Source organism: Symphalangus syndactylus, chromosome 19 (genome assembly GCF_028878055.3).
Source record: "Symphalangus syndactylus isolate Jambi chromosome 19, NHGRI_mSymSyn1-v2.1_pri, whole genome shotgun sequence".
Classification (NCBI taxonomy): domain Eukaryota; kingdom Metazoa; phylum Chordata; class Mammalia; order Primates; family Hylobatidae; genus Symphalangus; species Symphalangus syndactylus.
In genome coordinates, this window is record NC_072434.2 from 89,307,545 (window position 1) to 89,331,889 (window position 24,345).

The window sequence follows — 24,345 nt, forward strand, 5'->3', positions numbered from 1 at the left end:
TTTAGGATTTCCTGAGAGATTATAGAAACAATAAAAGCATTAAAACTGTTGTCATTAAATACGAGTACCCTGTATTTTGAAGGCTCTTAAAATTTAGTTTATAAATTGCTTTTACATAACACAGGCACTGAAATACCATTTAAGATTAATTTTGAAAATAGGTGTTCGTTTGAACCACATCATTAGGTATTTTATTCAACGCTCTTTATAAAAAGAGCTTTACTATATTCCAGTATAGTAAACTTATCCAGAAAATAACACAAAAATTTAACTTCATGCTATAGCTGCAAAGTTTCCGGAAAGCAGGATTTAAAACTTCCATTGTAACTTTAACCAGCGGTCATGTCAAATTTCACAACTAAGAACATTTCAACTCATGTAATACTGAGCACAACATGGGCACGTTTTTGTTGCTATGAGAACCTTCTATTTTGTATTAGACATTGCAGCCTTGACGACGCAATGTTTGTGTCTATTTTGCGCATGTTTTTCTACAGCTATTCCTCTCTAGTAAGAGTCGAATGGCTCTGGTTTCCTTTCGCGCCCGGCCCAGTTTTTCCGTTTTAGCCTCAGTTGTCACAGGCTGTGCTGTCGCTCTCTCTGGGAAAGAACGGTGAGGACTGGACGGGGACCGGGAAGGCAGGCGCGGCCGTTCTGCAGCAGCCAGGCCGCTTCCCGGCGGGAGACGGGCTGTGAATGGGAAGCCGGAGGAGGCTGGGCCGCCGGCTGATTCTATCACCCCCTTGGGAGCCCAGCTCTTCACCTAGCTCTCCGGCGCTTTTCAAAATCTGCAGCTAACAACAAAAATCGGGCAACGCCACGTCGCACAAACACAACAGGAGGGGGCGAGGGGTGTGTGCGCGCGCGTGCTGTCCCCAAATGGATGAGAAATAAGGGAAAGGAGGGGTTGGGGACCGTGTGATGAAGCAACACTGCTAGGCCCGGGACAAGTCCGGCTCCGGCCTCGGGTCTGGAGGGACAAGCCTGGGGGCCGGGTGGCAGACGGCGCCTCTGGTCTTCCCCCAGCGCGAGGGTCGTGGCGGGAAGCGGGGACAGGGCGCGCGCTCGGCGCCTCCTCCCCGCCCCGCCCAAGGGTCTGCCTCCCCCTGGATTCGGAGCGGCCCCTCCTCCAGGCCAGGCTCGCCCGGGGCGCTGAGCAGGCCGGGACTCCGCGGCCGAGGTTATCGTTAGGCATCTCCCAGGCGACCGGCTCCGCAGCAAGATGGCGGACGAGAAAGACAGGGAAGGTAAGGTAGGGGCGCCGGGGAGCCGCTGCCCTCGCCGCCCGCCCCGACCCCGGGATGCACAGGGAAGCGCCTGGTGGCGTGGGCCCTCGTCCATCTGGAGTTCCCACCCGCAGGGAAAGGGCGGCCTGAGGAGGGGACCACCCGGCAGCAGCAGCCGCCCTGCCCCTGTCCCCGCAGCCCGCCCGGCCCGCCGCTCCGCCCCGCCCCGCCTCTCTCCCCTCCTCCCGCCTTCTTCTTTCTCCTCCCGCCCTCTTCCCCCTCTTCCCCTCCTCCCGCCGCGTCCTCCTTCCCTCTCCCGCGGAGGCCGGGCCTTGGCTCCTGCGTTGGCTGCGCCGGAGGCGCCGGCAGGGGGTGCTGATAATGGCGTCGTTGTTCACGGTCGCGGGGAAGCCGCCGCCGCCTCCACACCCTCGCCGGGGGTCTCGGTGCCTCGGGCGCCACGCCCGTAGTTGTCCAGGCTGTGGGCCTCGGGGGGTGGCCTGGGTGAGGAGGAGTTCTGGCCCCCAGAATCTGACGGGATCCTCTGTTTGCGCCGAAACCCCGCCCTGGCGCAGCCTGATGGCGTTCGCGGCCACCATTTTGCCTCCTTAATGAGGACGCAGGAGGACGTTCTGGAGGTCACGGTCGCTGCCTCTGTGCTTTCTGGTCGTCCGAAATGCCTGCCCCGCGGCCGGCTAGCGCCGCGCAACTGGCCTAGTGTCTTGTCTTAAAAAAAAAAAAAAAAAAAAAAAAAAAAGACACACGCCCAAACAGCAATTTTAATAACGACGAAAAACCAAAACCTGGCGGAGACCTTGGAACCCCTGTGCGCCGGCCGGGCCTCTCCCAGGGGACCACCCGGCCCCGCGCGGTGGCTGCTTGCAGAGGCGGGACTGCGCTTCGAGGCTTAAGGTCGCCAGCTCAGAGGCATCGATGTGTTTGTTGCCTGTGCGGAGACGCCAAAAAGTGATTTACGTTAATTTGCAAGACCGTTCATGTTGTTTTCAATTCATGGTATGATTAAAACCCGATCCTTGATTACCATGCCCTTAGGTACTAAAAAATAATTGTTTGGTAGTTGGAAAAGTCACCCAAAAATATCCAAAAAGCCATGAAACAGTAAAGGTAACCAAGTAGGAAGTGAAAATAATATTCCTCCTTTGTTTTCCTTCTGGAGTGCTCAAAACACCCTCTCAAACCATTTTTCTCAGCATAGAAGCAAGTGTGGTCAGGTTAACATCTAATATTTACAAGGGAAGAAACGAATCCTGAGATAGTTGTTCCGGTGATCACAGAAAATCGGCGAAGAAACACATGAAAATGTGCCAATGGTCTACCTATTGATAACAAGGATACTGTGATTTTTATATAATATTGATCTGATAAGCCAGGATTATTTTGTAGGTATTACCTTTACCTTCGAAGATGCCCTTACATACAAAGAAAAGGGTAATTTTAAAACTTTCCCAGAAAAATGGATGGCTTATTTTTGTTCTTTATTTACCAAAACAACAAACAAAAGACCCAACAAAACCATTAGGAGATAAACTAGCAAGGTAATTACGGATATTTATTTTCTTAAAAAAGACTTGGTTAGGTCAGCATGAGAAAAAACGCACTGGAGTATGGTACAAATACAGTATTTATCGTTTTTTAAAAATTGAGAGCTTTCCTGATTTTTCAGCTTTTGAACAATATTTTTCTATTTAAAATAAATTCAGAGAAACAGTTCTGTCGATAACTCAGAAGAAGTAATGACTGTTAAAAGTTGGATGCCGTTCATTCAGAATACGTATATTCAATGCCATTATGTAGATAAGGCATTCTACTTAGAACTTTGAAAGATACAAAGATGAAAAGGATATTGTCTTTGCTTCCAAGGAAGGTGAGATCAGTAAGGGAGATGAGATATATACAAATGGGAGGGCCGGGCGCGGTGGCTCACGCTTGTAATCCCAGCACTTTGGGAGGCCGAGGCGGGCGGATCACGAGGTCAGGAGATCGAGACCACGGTGAAACCCCGTCTCTACTAAAAATACAAAAAGTTAGCCGGGCGTGGTGGCGGGCGCCTGTAGTCCCAGCTACTCGGAGAGGCTGAGGCAGGAGAATGGCGTGAACCCGGGAGGCAGAGCTTGCAATGAGCCGAGATCGCGCCACTGCACTCCAGCCTGGGCGACAGAGCGAGACTCCGTCTCAAAAAAAAAAAAAGAGATATATACAAATGGGAGGGAATAGTTAACTGGGCTGAGTAGTCTTGGTGCCAACCACTGTGCTAGGTGTGTTTCCTTGTAGTCCGTGGACAGCAGCCTGGACATCACTGGCTGCCCCCAACCTAGTGAATCAGTCTTCATTTTAACATGTTTGTAGGTGATTTGTATGTACATTAAAGTTCGAGAAGGTCGGGCGCGGTGGCTCACGCCTGCAATCCCAGCACTTTGGGAGGCCCAGGCGGGTGGATCATGAGGTCAAGAGATCGAGACCATCCTGGCCAACATGGTGAACCCCGTCTCTACTAAAAATACAAAAATTAGCCGGGCGTGGTGGCACGCCCTGTAGTCCCAGCTACTCAGGAGGCTGAGACAGGAGAATCCCTTGAACCGGCGAGCCGGAGGCTGCAGTGAGCCAAGTTTGCGCCACTGCACTCTAGCCTGGCGACAGAGTAAGACTCCGTCTCAAAAAAAAAAAACAAAAAACAAAATAAAGTTCAAGAAGCACTCATGTGCTGTTCTCATTTATTGTTAACAGTTTTATGGATTAACTAATTGCAGTTTGAAGGGTATTATGAAATAAAGGCATTTTGTCAGAGAATAAACTAAGTAGAGACTCACTTTGGTGATAAGATCTTTTTATGGAAATCGTCCATTACTATATTTGATTGTCAGCTACTGTATTTTGAATTTTCAGAAATTACATCTAACCAATTAATCAGAATTGATTAACTTTTGAGGATTCACTCAACTAAAATAAAAGACTGATGTGCAAACCTGAATGATTTATTACTTTAAATAGGGGTATATACATTGACTTGAAGGATGATTTTGGCAATGTAGTACTAAGCTTCGGGTAGTGTGTATTTCAGAAGTCATTTGATAACCATGGAATCACACGAAAGAAAGGATAATTTTGAAGGATGTGTTCGTTACCCTGTAAGTTCCAAAAGATCTGGGACTATTTCTGATCTGTTAATACAGAGTGTTGTGCGGAGTGCTTGGAACATGGTAGGCAATCAGTAAATATTTGTTGAATTCAGAACATTTGGATTAATCAAAGACAGCTTATGTTTTAACCAAAGCATTCCTAGCTATTTTCCCCAAACTTATTCTATACCTAAAAGTACACAAAACTTGTTTTAGGTCTCTTTTTCCCTCTGCTTTACCAGTAAGATACATTCTTCTATTCCATCTGGCTCAACAAAACCTTTTATTTCACAATGCCATGGTATTCACAAGCATGTCTTTAAAAAACAACTACAAAAAACCTCATTGTAGAAATACACATATGTTTTAAATAGTTCATCTTTAATATTGAGATTTCTAAAAGTTATAAAGGGGAATAAGTTTCAGGGTACCTATCTTATCCACTCGTCTTCAACATTTAGAGATTAACTTTGATAGAAGTATTGAGAATATTGATAAGAAAAATTACCTAAAAAGAAGGGGCTATTGTGCTCAAAAAACTTTTCTCTAAGATTATGTACATTGAAGTTTTTATACTTATTTGTAGCATTTTTTGCTTTCATACAGTATAATTTATTTTTTCATAGATTAAAAATTATGCAGAATTATATTAGCTAAAAGTTTAAACTTTAGAACCAAATTATTCTTAAAACCACTTTTTTAATTGAAAGAAGAATGTTTGAAATGGGATAAGAAAAAATATTTTTGAAGTTTTATTATTTTTCCAAAGTTTCCTCAGCCAGAACATTTTTTGTTTTGTTCTTTCTTTTCCTTCTGTTTTGTTTTGTCTGTTTAAATGGAGAGTCAATGCAATTGTTGATTCTTTGGCTCCTTAAATCTTCTTGTTTCCGTCTCTGAGAGAATTTTATATAGGACTGGAAGGATCTTGTGTTTGTAATTAGACTCACGTCTAGGAAACAAACTGCTTAGGTATAAAATTCTAACTTTTGGCAGCCAGTGAGCTTTGGAAAGTAAGAACTTTTTAGTAAGCTGCAGATATTAAAAGCTCACTCTAGGATTTACTATTTTTGTTTGTATTAAAATATTCTTTGTTACTTTGCATGCTTTGATAACACTGCTTGATAAAGTGCCTCTACTTCAATTATCAACTCCTAAATGGAAGAGGTTTTACAAGGTTTGTTGTTTTGTTTTTGATTTCCTTCATCGTGCCACTCTTTTAAAAACCCAACATTTGGAAATATAAAGTAAAAAACAGAAATTACAGGTGCCTATTACTTTATAAAAAGGGTTCCCTTAAATAATGTCTTTTTTTTCTTCTTTTATTTTGAGACAGGGTCTTGCTCTGTTGCCCAGGCTGGAATGTAGTGGTGCAACCTCTGTTGCCTAAGCTGGAAGGTGGTGGCGCCATCACGGCTCACTACAGCCTCGACCTCCTAGGTTCAAGTGATCCTCCCCCACCTCAGCCTCCCAAGTAGCTGGGACTACAGGCACAAGCCACCATGCCCAACTAATTTTTTTAATTTGTAGATACAGGGTTTCGCCGTGTTGGCTAGGCGGGTCTCGAACTCTTTTTTTTTTTTTGAGATGGAGTCTCGCATTGTCGCCCAGGCTAGAGTGCAGTGGTGTGATCTCGGCTCACTGCAAGCTCTGCCTCCTGTGTTCACGCCATTCTCCTGCCTCAGCCTCCCGAGTAGCTGGAACTACAGGCGCCCGCCACCACACCCGGCTAAGTTTTTGTATTTTTAGTAGAGACGGGGTTTCACCTTGTCAGCCAGGATGGTCTCGATCTCCTGACCTTGTGATCCGCCCACCTCGACCTCCCAAAGTGCTGGGATTACAGGCGTGAGCCACTGCGTCCGGCTCAAACTCTTGAGCTCAAGTGATCTGCCTGCCTTGGCCTCCCAAAGTGCTGGGATTACAGGCATAAGCCACTGTGCCTGGCCTCATAATAACTGTTGACAGTATATAGTGTAGTCTGTGGGACAGTACAAAGGTTGAGCTTTGAAGTAAGACTTGAATCTGAATTCTGCCTTCCCCAAGCTCTAATTATCTGATCTTAGCCGAGATGCTAAACATAAGTAGCTTCAAGTTCCTCAGATGTAAAGTGGGGATAATTATACCCCCAATATTTCATAATGTTGTAATAGGGACAATGTTTTCTTATTCATTTTTACATCCCCAGCACCTACCACGGTGCCTGGCATCAAAAGAATGCTGAGGCCGGCTCACATCTATAATGCTAGCACTTTTGGAGGCCAAGGCAGGTGGATCACTTGAGGTCAGGAGTTCAAAACCAGCCTGGCCAACATGGTGAAACCCTGTCTTTACTAAAAATACAAAAAATTAGCCGAGTGTGGTGGTGCATGCCTGTAATCCCAGCTACTCAGGAGGCTGAGGCAGGCGAATCGCTTGAACCCAGGAGGTGGAGGTTGCAGTGAGCTGAGATCGCACTACTGCACTCCAGCCTGAGTGACAGGGCGAGACTCTGTCTCAAATAAATAAATAAATAAATAAATAATGATATAATAAAGGAATGCTGAATAAATGGGAAGGAAAGAGTTCGGTACATATCTAGTGAATTAGTAAGTATTAGTATCTGCTTAACATAAAACATAAGAGTTGGCCAGGCGTGGTGGCTCCTGCTTGTGATTCCAGCACTTTGGGAGGCTGAGGTGGGCAGATCACCTGAGGTCAGGAGTTCCAGACCAGCCTGACTAACTTGGTGAAACCGTGTCTCTACTAAAAATACAAAAATTAGTTGGATGTGGTGGTGGGTGCCTGTTATCCCAGCTACTCTGGAGGCTGAGGCAGGAGAATTGCTTGAACCTGGGAGGTGGAGGTTGCAGTGAGCCTAGATCGCACCATTGCACTCCAGCCCGGGCAACAGAGCAAGACTCCGTCTCAAAACAATAAAACAAATAAAACATAAGAGTTAAGAAAACTTTTAAGTCTTACCAATTGGGATCATACATAATGCATTCCTGCTTATTTCTGGGGTAATTTAATAAGTTTTCTTCCTGTTTTAGACCAATATAAATATCCAGTTAAGACTAGCCAAAGAAGAAAACTAGCTTTTTGAAGCCTAATTTGTTTCCTGTTATTCAGAATAAAAAAAAAATTTGAAGAAAAACTGGACTGAAATTTGTTTTTGCTCTGATATATAAAATTTACAGACATGTCTCAAGAATAGTCATAATTTTAAAGATCAAATGGACAATGAGAGATACTACCTCATGCCTGTTAGGAAGGCTATTATCACCAAAAGTCCTCCAAATAATAAGTATTGGTGAGGATGTGGAGAAATTGGAACCCTCATGGACTATTGGTGGCAATGAGAAATGGTGCAGCTACTATGGAAAGTGGTTTGGCAGTTCCTCAAAAAGTTAAAAGTCGGATTACCATTTGACCCAGCAATTCGACTTATGGGTATATATCCAAAATAATTGAAAGCAAGGTCTCGAAGAGATATTTGCACAACCATGTTCATAGCAACATTATTCACAGTAGGTAAAAGGTCGAAGCAACCCAAGTGTCCATCAGTGGATGAATGAACAAACGAAATGTGGTATATACATGCAATGAAATACTATTCAGCGTTCAAAGGGAGGAAATTCTGACACATGCTACCACTTGAATGAACCTGAAAGACATCATGCTAAGTGAAATAAGCCAGTCAAAAAGACAAATACTCTATGATTCCACTTACATGAGGTACCAAGAGAAGTCAAATTCATGGAGACAGAAAGTAGATTGCTGGTTGCCAGGGGCTGTGGGGAGAGGAAAATGGGAAGTTGTTTAAGGAGTATAGAGTTCCAGTTTTGCAAGATGAAAAAAGTTCTGGAGATTGGTTGCACAGCAGTGTGAATGTACATAACACTATTGAACTATACGGTTAAAAGTGGTTAATGCAGTAAGTTTTACATTATGTATATTTTACCACATTTTAATAAATAGAAAATGTCGAGTACATTCAGAATGAAAAAAAAAGGTACATTGTTTTTCAAAGGCAATTTGGAAATCTGTATTAAAGAATAAATGATGATGGCTAGGCAAGGTGGCTCACATCTGTAAACTCAGCACTTTGGGAACCTGAGGTAGGAGAATTGCTTGAGACCAGGAGTTTGAGACCAGCCTGGGCAACATAGTGAGGCCTCGTCTTTGCTAAAAATAAAATAAATAATAATAAGTCAGGGATTCCCTCTCAGCTTTGGAGCCCCCCCTCCCTCTGTCTCTGTACAGGGAAGCTTCCTCTCCCTTCCTTCTTGCCCCTTCTTGCCTATTAAACTCTCCATTCCTTAAAACCAAAAAAATAAAAAATAATGATAAAAAGTGACGTCCACATGCTTTGAACTTTAATATACTTCTGGTTATCCTTAGAAATATATTCTGAAGGCCGGGCGCGGTGGCTCAAGCCTGTAATCCCAGCACTTTGGGAGGCCGAGGCGGGCGGATCACGAGGTCAGGAGATCGAGACCATCCTGGCTAATACAGTGAAACCCCATCTCTACTAAAAATACAAAAAATTAGCCGGACGTGTTGGCAGGCGCCTGTAGTCCCAGCTCCTCGGGAGGCTGAGGCAGGAGAATGGCGTGAACCCGGGAGGCGGAGCTTGCAGTGAGCCGAGATCGCGCCATTGCACTCCTGCCTGGGTGACAGAGCGAGACTCCGCCTCAAAAAAAAAAAAAAAAAAAAAAAAACAACAAAAAAACAAAACAAAAAAAAGAAATATATTCTGAAAAGAATAAAAAAATGCTATAAGCACAAAAATGATCAACGTAAAGTTATCTATAAATTTGAAAATATAGATAAAATTTGCATGTCCAACTAATGGGGCATACAAAATAAATTGTTGTATGTCCACTTGTTGGGTTGCAGCCAAATATATAGAAATTATATGTGTAAATGGGTAAGGACGCGTGGAGGAGCTCAGGAGATGATGATAGCAGGGTGATTAGACTTTTAGGGGCACTTATTTTTAAAATCTCATTTTAATGTCAGTTCTACAAAACTTTAAAAACCCACTTAAATATGCTAATTAAAAATTATTCGTACCCACTTGTGAAAGTGTGTTTACCAGATCCTGTACTTGACAATACTTTGTAAACCTCTAGTATGGATTTTATAGATATTAAGACTGTAAAAAAGTAATTTTAGTTTTTATTTTTATTTTTTAAGAGATGAGATCTAGGCCGGGCGCAGTGGCTCACACCTGTAATCTCAGCACTTTGGGAGGCCGAGGCAGGCGGATCGCCTGAGGTTGGGAATTCAAGACCAGCCTGACCAACATGGGAAAACCCCGTCTCTATTAAAAATACAAAATTAGCTGGGCATGGTGGCACAACAACATTATGAAATATTGGGGGTATAATTATCCCCACTTTACACCTCGGGAGGCTGAGGTGGGGAATCACTTGAACCCGGGAGGCGGAGGTTGTGATGAGCCGAGAGCGCCAGTGCACTCCAGGCTGGGCAACAAGAGTGAAACTCCGTCTCAAAAAAAAAAAAAAAAAAGAGACGAGGTCTCACTCTGTCACCCTGGCTAGGGTGCAGTGGCTCGATCACAGCTCACTGTAGCCTCTACTTTTTGGGCTCAAGTGATCTTCCCACTTTGGCCTCCCAAGTAGCTGGGACTACAGGGGCATGCCACTGTGCCCAGTTAACATTTTTATTTTTGGTAGAGATAAGATCTTGCTTTGTTGCCCAGGCTAGTCTCAAACTCCTGGCCTCAGGCAGTCCTCTCACCTTGGCCTCCCAAAGTGCTGGGATTACAGGCTTGAGCCACCACATCTGGCCCATAATTTTATTTTTTTAAATGCACTAGTAAAATTGGAGTTTAAAAACATGGGCTAGAATTTGGACATTGCCTTTTTTTTTTCTTTTGAAGATTTTGCTTGTTAGTGTCAATTTATCTGACCTTTGGTTCAAAGAATTTCCATCTAATGAGGAAGATAGGCAGCTAAGGAGATAGTGATACAATAATGTGATAAATGCTATGATAGTTGCACATATATGATGATTGGGTGCCTGGGGAGAGTCACCTGATTCACACACACCCTCTTTAAATTATAGCCCCTTTTTATTCCCTCTCATAGCTATTTTTTTTTTTCCTCTTTCATACTATATTTTGTAATTACCTGTAGATGTGTTGTTTGTTGTCTGCTTCTCCTTCTAGACTCTTAAATTCCGAAAGGATAGGGGTCATGCTCATGCATATACCCAGAGCATGGCATATAGCTCAGTATTTGCTGAATGCTGAATAAAAGTTGGCTTTCCAAAGGAGATAACTGAAGCTTGTTTATTTATTTATTTTTTTTGAGACGTAGTCTTGCTCTTGTCACCCAGGTTGGAATACGATGGCGTGATCTTGGCTCACTGCAACCTCTGCCTCCTGGGTTCAAGTGATTCTTATGTCTCATCCTCCCAAGTAGCTGAAATTACAGGTGTGTGCCACCATGCTGGACTCATTTTTTTGTATTTTTAGTAGAGACAGGGTTTCACCATGTTGGCCAGGCTGGTCTCGAACTCCTGACCTCAAATGATCTGCCTGCCTCGGCCTCCCAAAGTGCTAGGATTACAGGCTTGAGCCACTGTGCCTGGCCTAATTTTTGTATTTTTAGTAGAGATGGGGTTTCACCGTGTTGGCCAGGCTGGTCTGGAACTCCTGACCTCAAGTGAACCGCCCACCTCGGCCTCCCAAAGAGTTGGGATTACAGGTGTGAGCCACGGCTCCCAGCCCCAAGCTTATCTTGAAGGTATAATAGCCCAGAGAATAAGTAGGGGATGGATATTTCAGGAAGAGAAGAAATAACATACTTGAAATTGTGAAGATTCAATATGGCCAAAATTTAGGATGGGTTAGGAGATGTGGGAATTTTTATTCTTAAAGCACTAGCGAGTGATTAAAAATTTTTAACAAGATGGGAGACTGAGGCAGGATAATCACTTGAACCCAGGAGGTGGAGGTTGCAGTGAGCCAGGATCGCGCCACTGAACTCCAGCCTGGGTGACAGAATGAGACTCTGTATAAAAAATAAAAAATAAAAAATAATTTTTTTTTTAAACAAGACACAATCATATTTGTTGTCTAGAAAAATCACTTGAGCAAGTGTGTTCAGTGGATTAGATGGACTCCAGGTTTGGGACTCCAGGTTTGTCCCAATATAGTAGTCCAGAAAGATAAGACCCTGAACCAAAGTAATGGAAGTCAGGAATGAAACAAGGAGATAGGCTAGAGGAAATGGATGGATTTTGTAATAGGACAGATATGAATATTGAGTCAGGTCAGGGACACGGTTTCTGGTTGGGTAACAAAGAATAAGGAGGAATAGTAGAGTTATGTAAAAGTTCTAGTCTTGCACATGTTGAGTTTAGGTGCCTGTGAGGCATCCAGGTTGAGATATAACATAGGCAGCACTGTGTGCTTGGTACCTAAATACCTACTGAATGAAAAATGAGAATGATGTGTGTTGGATCACTTGAACGTATCCCTCTATAAGTGGTTGCAGTCTTGGGAATGGTTGAGAATGTCCAGAGAAAATGGATACAATAAAAAATAATGTTGACTGAGGCCGGGCGCGGTGGTTCACGCCTGTAATCCCAGCACTTTGGGAGGCCCAGGAGGGTGGATTACCTGAGGTAGGGAGTTTGAGACCAGCCTGACCAACATGGCACAACCCCCTCTCTACCCAAAATACAAAAATTAGCCAGGTGTGGTGGCAGGCATCTATAATCCCAGCTACTTGAGAGGCTGAGGCAGGAGAATCTCTTGAACCCGGAGAGGCAGAGGTTGCAGTGAGCTGAGATCACGCCATTGCACTCCAGCCTGGGCGACAGAGTGAGACTCTCTGTCCCCACCTCGCCACCCTGCCGCCAAAAAAAAATGTTGACTGAAAGGAGAAGTGACTAAGATCAGAACTCTGGGTAAAAATCAGTAATCGAACAGAGAAAAATAACTTGTGAATAAGATCGAAAGCACAATTGCAAAATCATGGGAAAATAAGCAAATAGTGTCACAAAAGCCAAGTAGGAAGAATTTCATGAAGGAAGCACTTAAAAATGTTGGGAAAAATCCCCCAATGGTTAACATTTATAGAGCACTTACTCTGAAGTAGGCACTGGGCTAAATGTTTTACATGTCTTATGTCCTTTAATCCTTACAATAAGTCTATGTGGTAGGTGCCTCTGTTACCCGCTTTGCACAAATAAAGAAATGGAGGCTTAGATAGGTAAAGCAGACTTCCAGTTTCAGCTCAAAAGGTAAGCACTTGGAGGTCATCACTCCGGTTGCTCCTGGAGCCATAAACTGGAAGAAATATTAGTTAATTTTGACAAATTGCTGGAGGCTGCATGTGGACTGTCACGAGAGTGAGAAACTCCTTGAGGCCTGCAGTCTTAGGAGGTCCCTCCCACTTCCTCCGATTATACTCCTAGGAACCCCACCGGGTTATTCTGGTGAAGAGCCAATCAAGGTTGGTTTAACAGGGGAAGAGGAAAGCAATGCTTTTGAAATATGCTGGTGCATTCTTCATAAAAAGGCCAATTTCAGTGCCCTCTAGTCTGGTCTTATCTCAACGGATGGGAAAAAGCTGAAAAACACTTGTGAAGGTCACAGCCCATTGACACAGGTCCACTAAAAGACTGAGATTTAATCATAAGATGATAGAATTCTCCTCACCCATACCTTACCACCACATCAAAGGAATACAATTCAGTACAATTGACAGTGGCTTGCAGCTGGAAGACCTACAAGATGGAGACTCTATTTAAGGACAAGTTCTTAGGGAAGCCTGAAGAGGAATCTGGCACCTACAGCTACAGCAAACATTAAACACAGCCCTACTCCTAGCCAGATTGAGGTAAAGCCTCACACTAATGGCTGATTATTATCATGTCTGGCTTCCAACAAAAAATGACAGGACATGCTAATAGGCAAGAAAAATAGTCTGAAGAGACAAAGCAAGCATCAGAACCAGACTTAGATATATGATAATGGGCGTTTTGTAATTATCAAGGAATTTAAAGAACTATGATTAATATGGTAAAGGTTCAGGCCGGGCTTAGTGACTCATGCCTGTAATCCCAGCACTTTGGGAGGCCAAGGAGGGTGGGTCATTTGAGGTTAGGAGTGTGAGACCAGCCTAGCCAACATGGCAAAAACCCATCTCTACAAAAAGACAAAAATTAGCCGGGCGTGGTGGCGTGTGCCTGTAGTCCCAGCTACTTGTGAGGCTGAGGCAGGAGAATCACTCAGACCCTGGAGTCCATAGACTCAGTGTGGCTGAGGAAAGAATCATTGAGCTTGAAGGTATGTCACTAGAAGCTTTCCAAACTGAATTGCAAAGAGAGAAGAGAATGAAAAAACAACACCCAAGAACCATGGGATAGTTTAAAAGGTGTGAAATAACATGTAATTGGAATGCCAGAAGGAAAAGAAAGAATAGAGCAGAAGAAATATTTGAAAAAATGGGCTGAGCGGCAGGGCGTGGTGGCTCACGCCTGTAATCCCAGCACTTTGGGAGACTGAGGCGGGTGGATCACCTGAGGTCAGGAGATCGAGACCAGCCTGGCCAACATGGTGAAACCCTGTCTGTACTAAAAATAAAAATACAAAAAATTAGCCAGGTGTGGTGGTGGGCGCCTGTAATCTTAGCTACTTGGGAGCCTGAGGCAGAAGAATTTCTTGAATCCAGGAGGCAGAGGTTGCAGTGCGCTGATATCACGCCATTGCAACAGAGTGAGACTTCAATCTCCTGGGGGAAAAAAAAAGAAGAAAATCATCTGGAAAGCTTGTTAAAACTTAGATTGTTGGGTCTCACCCTCAGTAATCTGGAGTGAGGGGGTCTGGAAATTTGCATTTCTAACAAGTTACCATAGGATGAGCATGCTGTTAAGAAACATTGATCTAAAATTTAAAGTGAATTTTGCCATTTCAGTGTATTTCCTTCTAGGTTTTTCTAGGCAGATTTGTATTTTGTTTTGTTTTACAAACTTGAGAGGATATTGAATATGGTTTTATGTCCAGCTTTTTTCACTTACTATTAGAAACATTTTTTCATGTCACAAGTATTTCTTAAAAACATATAAAGGAGTTGTATTCATTATATTAGGTTGGTGCAAAAGTAATTGTGGTTTTTGCTATTAAAAGTAACCGGGCCTGGCGTGGTAGCTCACACCTGTAATTCCAGCACTTTGGGAGGCTGGGGTGGGCGGACCACTTGAGGTCAGGAGTTTGAGACCAGCCTGGCCATCATGGTGAAACCTTGTCTCTACTGAAAATACAAAAATTAGCTGGTTGTGGTGGCGCATGCTTGTAATCCCAGCTACTCGGGAGGCTGAGGCAGGAGAATCACTTGTACCCAGGAGGCAGAGGTTGCAGTGAGCCAAGGTCGTGCCATTGTACTCCAGCCTGGGCAGTAGAGCAAGACTCCGTCTCAAAAAAAAAAAAAAAAAAAAAAAAAAAGTAACTGGAAATACCGCAATTACTTTTGCACCAACTTAACCTAACATTAATACTTTGGTCAATATAATTTATTTAAGGTTTCCCTAACTGTTAGATACTTAAATTGTTTAAAAATGTTCTGTTGTAAATGTTCTTATACAAGGATTTTTTTTTGACCCAGCTTTGATCCTCATCCTCTACCCACTTTGGAAAAATTTTTTTTTTTCTGGAGAGACAGGGTTTCCCTCTGTCATCCAGGCTGGAGTGTAGTGGCCCAGTCTTAGCTCACTGCAGCCTCAAACTCCTGTGCTCAAGTGGTCCTCCCACCTCAGACTCCTGAGTAGCTGGGACTACAGGTGTATGCCACCGTATCTGGCTAATTTTTTTGGGGAGGAAAAATAATTTTGTTGAATCTCATCTCTGTTGGGTCTTACTAGTTACAGAGGATAACCCAATTTCCAAATTCTGTGAGTACCTTGTGATCCTTTTGTACTAATTACATTATTTCTTTCCAATTTTAAAGAAATCAATCATAGACCCACATATTGCCATTCAGAGCTTATGATCAGGATAAAATACAGATTTGCTTATTGTCTCTCTATCCTGTTACAGTGGAAATGATATAAAACCAGATATTTTGTTTCTTTTGTTACTAAGTCCCTGGATTTAGAAAATGTGTAGGATATAGTAATCACGTAAATATTTGTTGCAAGAATGCATGAACCAGGAGTAACACATTGATGGCACCATGCATAATCTTATTAAGAGTAAATGTATTTTTCTGTTAATCCTTTTAAAATACTGAAAATAGGCTATGTGTGGTGGCTCACACCTGTAATCCCAGCACTTTGGGAAACTGAGACAGGTGGATCACCTGAGGTCAGGAGTTCAAGACCAGCCTAGCCAACACAGTGAAACTCCGTCTCTACTAAAAATGCAAAAATTTAGCCGAGCATGGTGGTGCATGCCTGTAATCCCAGCTACTCGGGAGGCTGAGACAGGAGAATCGCTTGAACTTAGGAGGTGGAGGTTGCAGTGAGCCGAGATCGCGCCATTGCATTCCAGCCTGGGCAACAGAGTGAGACTCTGTCTCAAAAAAAAAAGAAAAAGAAAAGAAAATACTGAAAATAGCTCAAAGTTACCACTACATTTGCCGAGGCACTCAGATTGCAAATCACATATTTAATCTAACCTCGTCATTTAAAAGACTGGAATAGCACCTCCACTTCAACATAGTGATTGGGCACACGTATTTATTTTAGTTTAGTTTAGTTTAGTTTTTCGAGATGGAGTTTCTCTCTTGTTGCCCAGGCTGGAGTGCAATGGCACAATCTTGGCTCACCACAACCTCCGCCTCCCCGGTTCAAGTGATTCTCCTGCCTCAGCCTCCCAAGCACTGGGTTACAGGCACCCACCACCGTGCCTGGCTAAGTTTTATATTTTGAGTAGGGATGGGGTTTCACCATGTTGGCCAGGCTGGTCTCAAACTCCTGACCTCAGATGATCCATCCGCCTTGGCCTCCCAAAGTGCTGGGATTACAGGTGTGAGCCACTGCACCTGGCCCACATATTTATTTTTACTCCTGAAACCCCACTAAAATGACAGTAAAGACGTAAAAAAGGCACAAATACACAGGGATGAAGAAAATAGGAAAGGAGATAATGGTGGTATGTAAAAAGATAGAAAGTGAGGAGATAATACACTATTAAACGGTCGGACGCAATTTACCTATAGCATAAACAAAGAAAATACAAGCCTGTAGAAGAGGGAGCCAAAAAGAAACAAACCAATTTGAGCTTAAAAGCCTTGAAAGGCTCAGGATTAGACACAGCGGCCATCCCAGAAGGCATGTATGTGGAGTCAGGCTAAATAGAGGAGATTTGGATGAAAGTCAAAAAGCAAATGATTAAATCTCCCATCCCCTGGAGTAACCAGGTGACCATGCAGAAGGCTGGTGGTTTACTTTGAATAATTTAAATCAGAGATGCTCAGGACTTAGGGATGATGGTACCTACCAGAGATGGTAGAGATGATGTGCCATTATTATTATTACCATCTTTGAGGTAGTAGCTGAAATATCGTTAAAATTTATATGAAATTTAATATTATCACAGAGGTTAAATATTCTGAGTAGGACCCAAGATAATAAACCTGAAAAATGGTAATATGTCTAATATATGTCAGAGCAATGGGGATTTGAGATTCTCTTATTTAAGATCTTCATTAGCTACAAGGAAGAAGAGCTATGTACCTCTTTAAATGGTTCGTTGATTTGCATTAGTAGCTACATTACACAATAGTTATAAGCACGAAAAGCCTCAAAAGTGAAAACGAATGTAGAGATTAAAAATCTTGGCCGGGCGCGGTGGCTCACGCTTGTAATCCCAGCACTTTGGGAGGCCGAGGCGGGTGGATCACGAGGTCAGGAGATCGAGACCACGGTGAAACCCCGTCTGTACTAAAAATACAAAAAAAAATCAGCCGGGCGTGGTGGCGGGCGCCTGTAGTCCCAGCTACTCGGAGAGGCTGAGGCAGGAGAATGGCATGAACCCGGGAGGCGGAGCTTGCAGTGAGCCGAGATTGCGCCACTGCACTCCAGCCTGGGCGACAGAACGAGACTCCGTCTCCAGAAAAAAAAAAAAAAAAAAAAAATCTTCAGGTGAAATCAGTAAATGCAATGAAATTTCATATGAAATGATGCTATATGATGAAATGAGAGGAAAATTAAAATCTGACCTCAATTTTAGTGACTTTTTATCTCTATTACACTTCAGCCACCCACTTCCGTGGCCAAACCATGGATATTGCCAATATTCAGGACTGTGCCACCTCTGAAGTCCTGAATTCAGATAGTCCATTCTCGGAACATAACCTTATTCAATGCTGACTATTTCAAAAGAATTTTGTGAAATAAACTTTCTGAAGTAATTTCAAATTTACGGAACAATTGTAAGAATAGTATACACAGAGAATTCCCACATTTCCTTTGTCCAAATTATCTTAACATTTTGCCATTTTTTAAATCATTCTTTCTTTCTGTTTCTACATATATTTAAATTTTTTTCCCTTCAACTATTTGAGAGTGTGTTATACAATCATGCCACTTTATCCCTTAATTTTTGGTGTGTATTTTCCAAGAACAAAGATAGTCTCTTTTGTAAAGTCTCGATGAACTTTAACATAGTTTTTTTTTTTTTTTTTTTTTTTTTTTTTTGAGACAGAGTCTTGCTCCGTTGCCCAGGCTGGAATGCAGTGGCGCGATCTCAGCTCACTGCAACCTCCAGCTCCTGGGTTCAAGTGAGTCTCCTGCCTTAGCCTTCTGAGTAGCTGGGATTACAGGCACGCACCACCATGCCTGGCTAATTTTTGTGTTTTTAGTAGAGATGGGGTTTTGCCATGTTGACCAGGCTAGTCTTGAACTCCTGACCTCAAGTGATCTGCCCACCTCAGCCTCCCAAAGTGCTGGGATTACAAGCATGAGCCACTATGCCCCGCCAGCTATTTTTAATTCTATAGTCCGTATTCTGATTTTATCAGTTGTCTCAATTGTCAGTATCTTTGTATAGCATTTCCGCCTCTAGTACAGGTTTCAGTCCAGCATCACATACTGCATTTATTAATAGTTGTCATGTGTCCCTAGTCATCTTTAATCTAGAGCAGAACCTCAGTCTTTCTTTGTCGTGACATTGAGCATGGATTGATTCAGAAAAGGTTTTGATCTCCTGTACAAATTCATGATCTCATACCGATAATCCTCTCATTTCTCCATTCACTCTACAAACTTCTTCACTTATTATATGGCAGAGAAAATACAAGCCATAAAGTGTAAGCTCCTTGGCCAGGCGCGGTGGCTCATGCCTGTAATCCCGGCACTTTGAGAGGTCAAGGTGGGCAGATCACTTGAGGCTGGGAGTTCGAGACCAGCCTGGCCAACATAGAGAAACCCCTTCTCTACTAAAAGTATAAAAATGAGCCGGGTGTGGTGGCACACGCCTGTAATCCCAACTACTCAAGAGACTGAGGCAGGAGGATCGCTTGAACCTGGGAGGTGGAGGTTGCAGTGAGCCAAGATCAAGCCACTACACTCCAGCCTGGGCGACAGAGCAAGACTCTGTCAAAAAACACTCCCCCTCCAAAAAAAAAAAAAAAAAAAAAAAAACAAAAAACTCCCTCAATTTCCTGACACATACATGTTTATCTGTACTTACTGGCTCATTACAAAAACCTCTTACCTGGTTTACTTGTTTTCATTTATTATGCTGTAAATCTGGTTATTGGTTAATGAATTCTCTGCCTAAAACCCTTAATGTCTTCCCATTACCCTTAGGATAGTCTGAACTCTAACAAAACAGACAAGGATGTCTTATTTCTCCAGGGTTTGTTGTTGTTTTTTTTTTTCTGACTACTGTTTGGTGTCACCATTCACGCATTCTACACTTTATTATACGCTTCATCATAGAGAACAATTTCTTTGCTATTCCCGTAATGATGGTGCTAGCCTGTGCACAGATTGTTCCCTTATCCCGGACTTCATTTAGTAAATAGCATTGCTTAGTGGTTAAGAACATGAAGTCTGTAGTTAATCCTTATGGGCTCAAATTCTGGCTTTGCCACTTAAGAGCTGGATAACTTTAGGCAGGGTACTTAGGTGTTCTAATTTCTTCACATGTCAGATGAGGAGCATGGCAGAGCCTGTCCCATGTGGTGGTAAAGGATGTTGTGGAGAACTTCACACGCCGTAAGAGCTCTAGAATTGTTATTAGTCCTTACTTACTGTGTTAGGCCTGGTGCTAGATGTTGGGGAATAAAACAGATTTGGGCCCAGTCCTCTTAGATATTACTGTAGAGGAGAGAACCATTAAGGAGTTACATAATTATTGGGCCAAGTGTGGTGGCACACACCTGTAATCCCAACACTTTGGGAGGCCGAGGTGGGCAGATCACTCGAGGCCAGGAGTTCGAGACCAGCCTGGCTAATGTGGTGAAAACCCGTTTCTACTAAAATACAAAAATTAGCCAGGCATGGTGGCACACACCTGTAACCTGAGCTACTTGGGAGGTGGAGGCATGAGAATTGCTTGAACCCGGGAGGCAGAGGTTGCAGTGAGCCGAGATCATGCCACTGAACTCCAGCCTGGGCAACAGAGGGAGACTCCATCTCAAAAAAAAAAAAATACATAATTGTTATAAGCAGTTCAAAAAAGTTCAGGGTTCCGCAAGAGGGACATCTGATTTAAATTTTTCTTTTTTCTTTCTTTTATTTATTTTTTTTTGAGACAGAGTTTCTCTCTTGTTGCCCAGGCTGAAGTGCAGTGGCACGATCTCAGCTCACCACAACCTCCACCTCCCGGGTTCAAGTGATTCTTATGCCTCAGCCTTCCGAGTAGCTGGGATTACAGGTGTGTGTCACCATGCCTGGCTAATTCTGTATTTTTAATAGAGACGGGGTTTCTCCATGTTGGTCGGGCTGGTCTCGAACTCCTGACCTCAGGTGATCCGCCCATCTCAGCCTCCCAAAGTGCTGAGATTACAGGCATGAGCCACCATACCCGGTCTGATTTAAATTTTTCTTACTTCAGTGGCTTTGAATATGACATTTCCTCTACCAAAAACTACTACTAGTAGCAGATGGAACTGCGAATTTACAAGCCTGAAGTAAGAAAGGAGCATAGCTTATTAGAGGAGTTGCACGAGGGCCATTGTGGCTGGAATGGAGACGTGAGGGTGGGAAGAATGGTGTGAAATGAAGTTTGAAAGTAGGCAGAGGCCAGGTCTTTGTGAAGACCAGGTCAGGGAGGCTGACTTCTATCCAAGAGCAAGAGGGAGCCATTGGAGCTTTTTAAACAGGGAAATGATACAATTCATTATGTTTTTAAGAGGTCACTTGGCCAGATGTGATGGCACGAGCCTGGAGTCCCAGCTACTTGGGAGGCTGAGATGGGAGGATTGCTTGAGCCTAGAAGTTCGAGGATGCAGTGAGCTATGATCACACCTGTGAATAGCCACTGCACTTCAGCCTGGGCAACATAGTGAGACCCTGTCTCAGAAAAAAAAAAAAAGATCACTTGCTTGCACTGTGGAAAGTTGGAGCACGGCAAGAGCAGATAATGATGGTGGTGTCTTGGATTAGACAGCAGCGGAGGAAATGGCAGAGAAGGTTTGAGAGTCTAGAGAGTCTAAACGTTTTTGTAACTGGATGTGGGGACTGGAGGAGACAGGGATGAATGAACACCTTTCAGTCCAACTTCTGACTCCTGCTTCTCATACTTCTCAAGTCTGAGGTGGGTGCCACTCTTGTGCCTCCATAGGGCTGTCTGTGTACATCACTAAGTTTTAGCACTGATCTGTTGTGATTTACTATAGCTGGTCTGTTTTCCTTTTAAGTTAGAATGTATTTATAGTAGATGGTAGCTGATCAATAAACATTTGATAAATGAAAGCATAGATTAACATAAAACTAGATGATGATTGAGTAAAGTATTTCTTTTTTTTTTTTTTGAGATGGAGTCTTGCTCTGTTGCTCTGGCTGGAGTGCAATGGCGGGTTCTCAGCTCACTACAACCTCCACCTCCCGGGTTCAAGCAATTCTCATTCCTCCGCCTTCCGAGTAGCAGGAATTACGGGCATGCATCACCACACCTGGCTAATTTTTTTTTTTTGTATTTTTAGTAGACATGGGGTTTCACCATGTTGGCCAGGCTGGTTTCAAACTCCTGACCTCAAGTGATCCGCCTGCCTCAGCCTGCCAAAGTGCTGGGATTACAGGTGTGAGCCACAGTTACGGTATTTCATTTTAAGCCTAGTGTTTTGGTGGTATATTGTCTTTGGATCAAGTTGTTTATGAAAAAAGAATTCTCAAAGAACTATTCCTACCACCTCCCTCCGCTGACCCCCCCACCCAGCCAAAGGCCACGAATTGGATTCTTGATTTTTTTTTTTTTTGACAGCATGTGTCTGGAATATGTATTGGTATTAATTGGGTCAAATAGAACAATAACATTATCTGTACTTTCAGTTAATTAACCTTGAGGGCGTTTCTTTACCTTCTTTTTTGTATGCTTTAAACAGTTCCCATGGTAAATATTCCTCTTGGGGCTTATTATTTTATCTTAATTTCTGTAGGTGGGGTTTTGAGTATCTAATTAGATATTTAAATATGTATACAGACATCTCCGTGTTAGAAAAAACTCAGCTGCACTATTTGTTTAAAAAACTTCTCTTATATCCTTAGGTGATTTGACTTGTGTTTTGTTATGACTGCTCCTTTTGTATTTATTATCATTAATTTGTTCTTTCGAAATTAAGTTTAACTTTTTTTGTTGTTTTTCTACTATGGTTTAGATTTGAACTTAGTGCAATATGTAGTTTTTTAATCTTCTTAGCATTTCCATTGATGGAAAACAAATACAGTGTGAAATTGTTGGCTTTCATATACCCAATATGGAATTACAGTGAAAAGGGAACTATTTAATTAATTAGTTTTTTAAATGAGATCGGGTCCCACTATGTTGCCTAGGCTGGCCTTGAACTCTTGGGCTCAAGCGATCCTCCCGCCTTAGCCTCCTGGGTAGCTAGAGAATTATTATATAATGCTATAACATGCCTCAACTGGGATTTTTATCAATTAAGTGGCATTTTGTTATTACATTGACATACTAATTTAGTTATATTTATTTTATAATCAGCAACTCTGCCGTTTATATTTTGTGGCCTATTAGAGTAGAAACAACTAAAAATAAGGTAAATAATATATTTTTAAAGGAGCATGAAATAAAAAATTTTATTTAATATTTAGGAAAGATGATATGCATATCCAACCCATTGCAAAAATTATAGTACTTGCTAGTTCCAAAATATTGTTAGTGAAATGTCAGCAGATTCTTATAAGGCTTATATCTTCGTGAAAAGTAATGCTAATAACACTGAGTGTGACATTAGACCTTTGCCTATTTTCTCTCTTTCCAGATATGCTTCCTGTGAATGACTAATAGAAAACTTATTTTCTCTCAACCAAATCTGTATAACTTACTTTCCTGAGATACTAGGCAACTTCCCTAAGTTGGAAAAAATTAGTAATGATAATGGGTAACTTTGATTGAATATTCCTATATTTGGTGTAACCCTCAAAACAACCTTGTGAGCTAGATACTCGATATTGTGCTTTTCACAGATGAGAAAAACTGAATATTTGAGCAGTTATTTATCCTAAAGATTACAGAGCTATGTATGTATGAATATGATCTTTAAAGCAGGTGGTCTGGTTCTAGAGTCTGTGATCTTAACCGTGACACTGTATTGCAACCTGGAAATGGTGGCAAAATTTGTTCAAAGTACAATGTTAATAAAGTAATTTTGATGTATTTAGTTATTATTTATTTATTTTTTGTAGAGACAAGGACTCGCTATATTGTCCAGGCTGGTCTTGAACTCCTGGGCACAAGCAGACTCTCCCACCTTGGCCTCCTGAAGTGTTGGGATTACAGGCATGAGCCACCATGCCAGGCCAATAAAGCAATTTTAAAAATTAACTAGGCCGGGCGCGGTGGCTCACGCTTGTAATCCCAGCACTTTGAGAGGCCCAGGCAGGCGGATCACGAGGTCAGAAGATCGAGACCATGATGAAACCCTGTCTCTACTAAAAAATACAAAAAATTAGCCGGGCGTGGTGGCGGGCGCCTGTAGTCCCAGCTACTCGGAGAGGCTGAGGCAGGAGAATGGTGTGAACCCGGGAGGCGGAGCTTGCAGTGAGCCGAGATTGCGCCACTGCACTCCAGCCTGGGCGACAGAGCCAGACTCCGTCTCAAAAAAAAAAAAAAAAAAAAATTAAAGTCCACACTTTTTTCAGATTTTCTTAATTTTTACCTAATGTCCTTTTCTGCTCCGGAGTCCCATCAAGGACACCAGGTTACCATTTAGTTGCTATGGCTCCTTCAGCTCCTGTCGCCTGCGATCGTTTCTCAGGTTTTCCTTGTCTTTAATGACCTCCTTGACAGTTTTCAGAATGGGTCAGAATGCCCCTCTATTAGAATTTGATGTTTGTGTCCTGATTAGACTGGTGGAATGGGATTTTAGGAGGGAGACCACAGAGGTAAAGTACCATTTTCTTCACATGACATCAGGGTATGTACTATTAATATCAATACAATTGATCACTGTTGATGTTAGCCTCGATCGCCTGGCTGACGTAGTGTTTGTCTGGTTTCTCCACTGTGGTGACTCTGTCTCCCCATTCCATAGTCTTTGGAAGGAAGTCATATGTGCAGCCCACACTCAAGGAGTATGAAGTTATGCTTCCCTCCTTGAGGGCAGAGACTCTACATGAATTATTTGAAATTCTTCTGAACAGAAGATTTGTATCTTTTCTCCTATATATTTATTTACAGTTTCCCCTATTCATGGTTTGGCTTTCCATGGTTTTAGTTAACTAAGGTCAACCAAGATCTGAAGATATTAAATGGAAAATTCCAGAAATAAACCATTCATTTTAAATTGCATGCTATTTTGAGTATCATGACGAAATCTCTCTCTGCCCTACCAGGATGT

The 24,345-nt window shown here is 42.6% G+C and overlaps 2 protein-coding genes across 5 annotated transcripts in view; one reads left to right on the forward strand and one right to left on the reverse strand.

The window, feature by feature from the left end:
* On the reverse strand, window positions 1–1,406 carry LOC129458058 (uncharacterized). The gene is given in 2 exon segments (XM_055233576.2): window positions 1–932; window positions 934–1,406. Coding segments are annotated over 2 exon segments (546 nt in total). The 5' UTR covers window positions 1,342–1,406; the 3' UTR covers window positions 1–794.
* EFCAB2 (EF-hand calcium binding domain 2) overlaps window positions 564–24,345 on the forward strand; it is a 195,534-nt gene continuing 171,752 nt past the window's right edge. The window contains exon 1 of one of the 4 annotated variants that reach the window (XM_055233583.2): window positions 564–613. Coding sequence is in view for 1 of the 4 variants with exons in the window: in XM_055233578.2 (XP_055089553.1) it covers window positions 1,223–1,247 (25 nt within the window). In the remaining 3 variants the exon portion in view is untranslated. Of the gene's footprint in view, window positions 614–973; window positions 1,248–24,345 lie in introns of those variants that run through there. The other 3 variants (XM_055233578.2, XM_063613561.1, XM_055233582.1) reach the window with 3 other exon arrangements.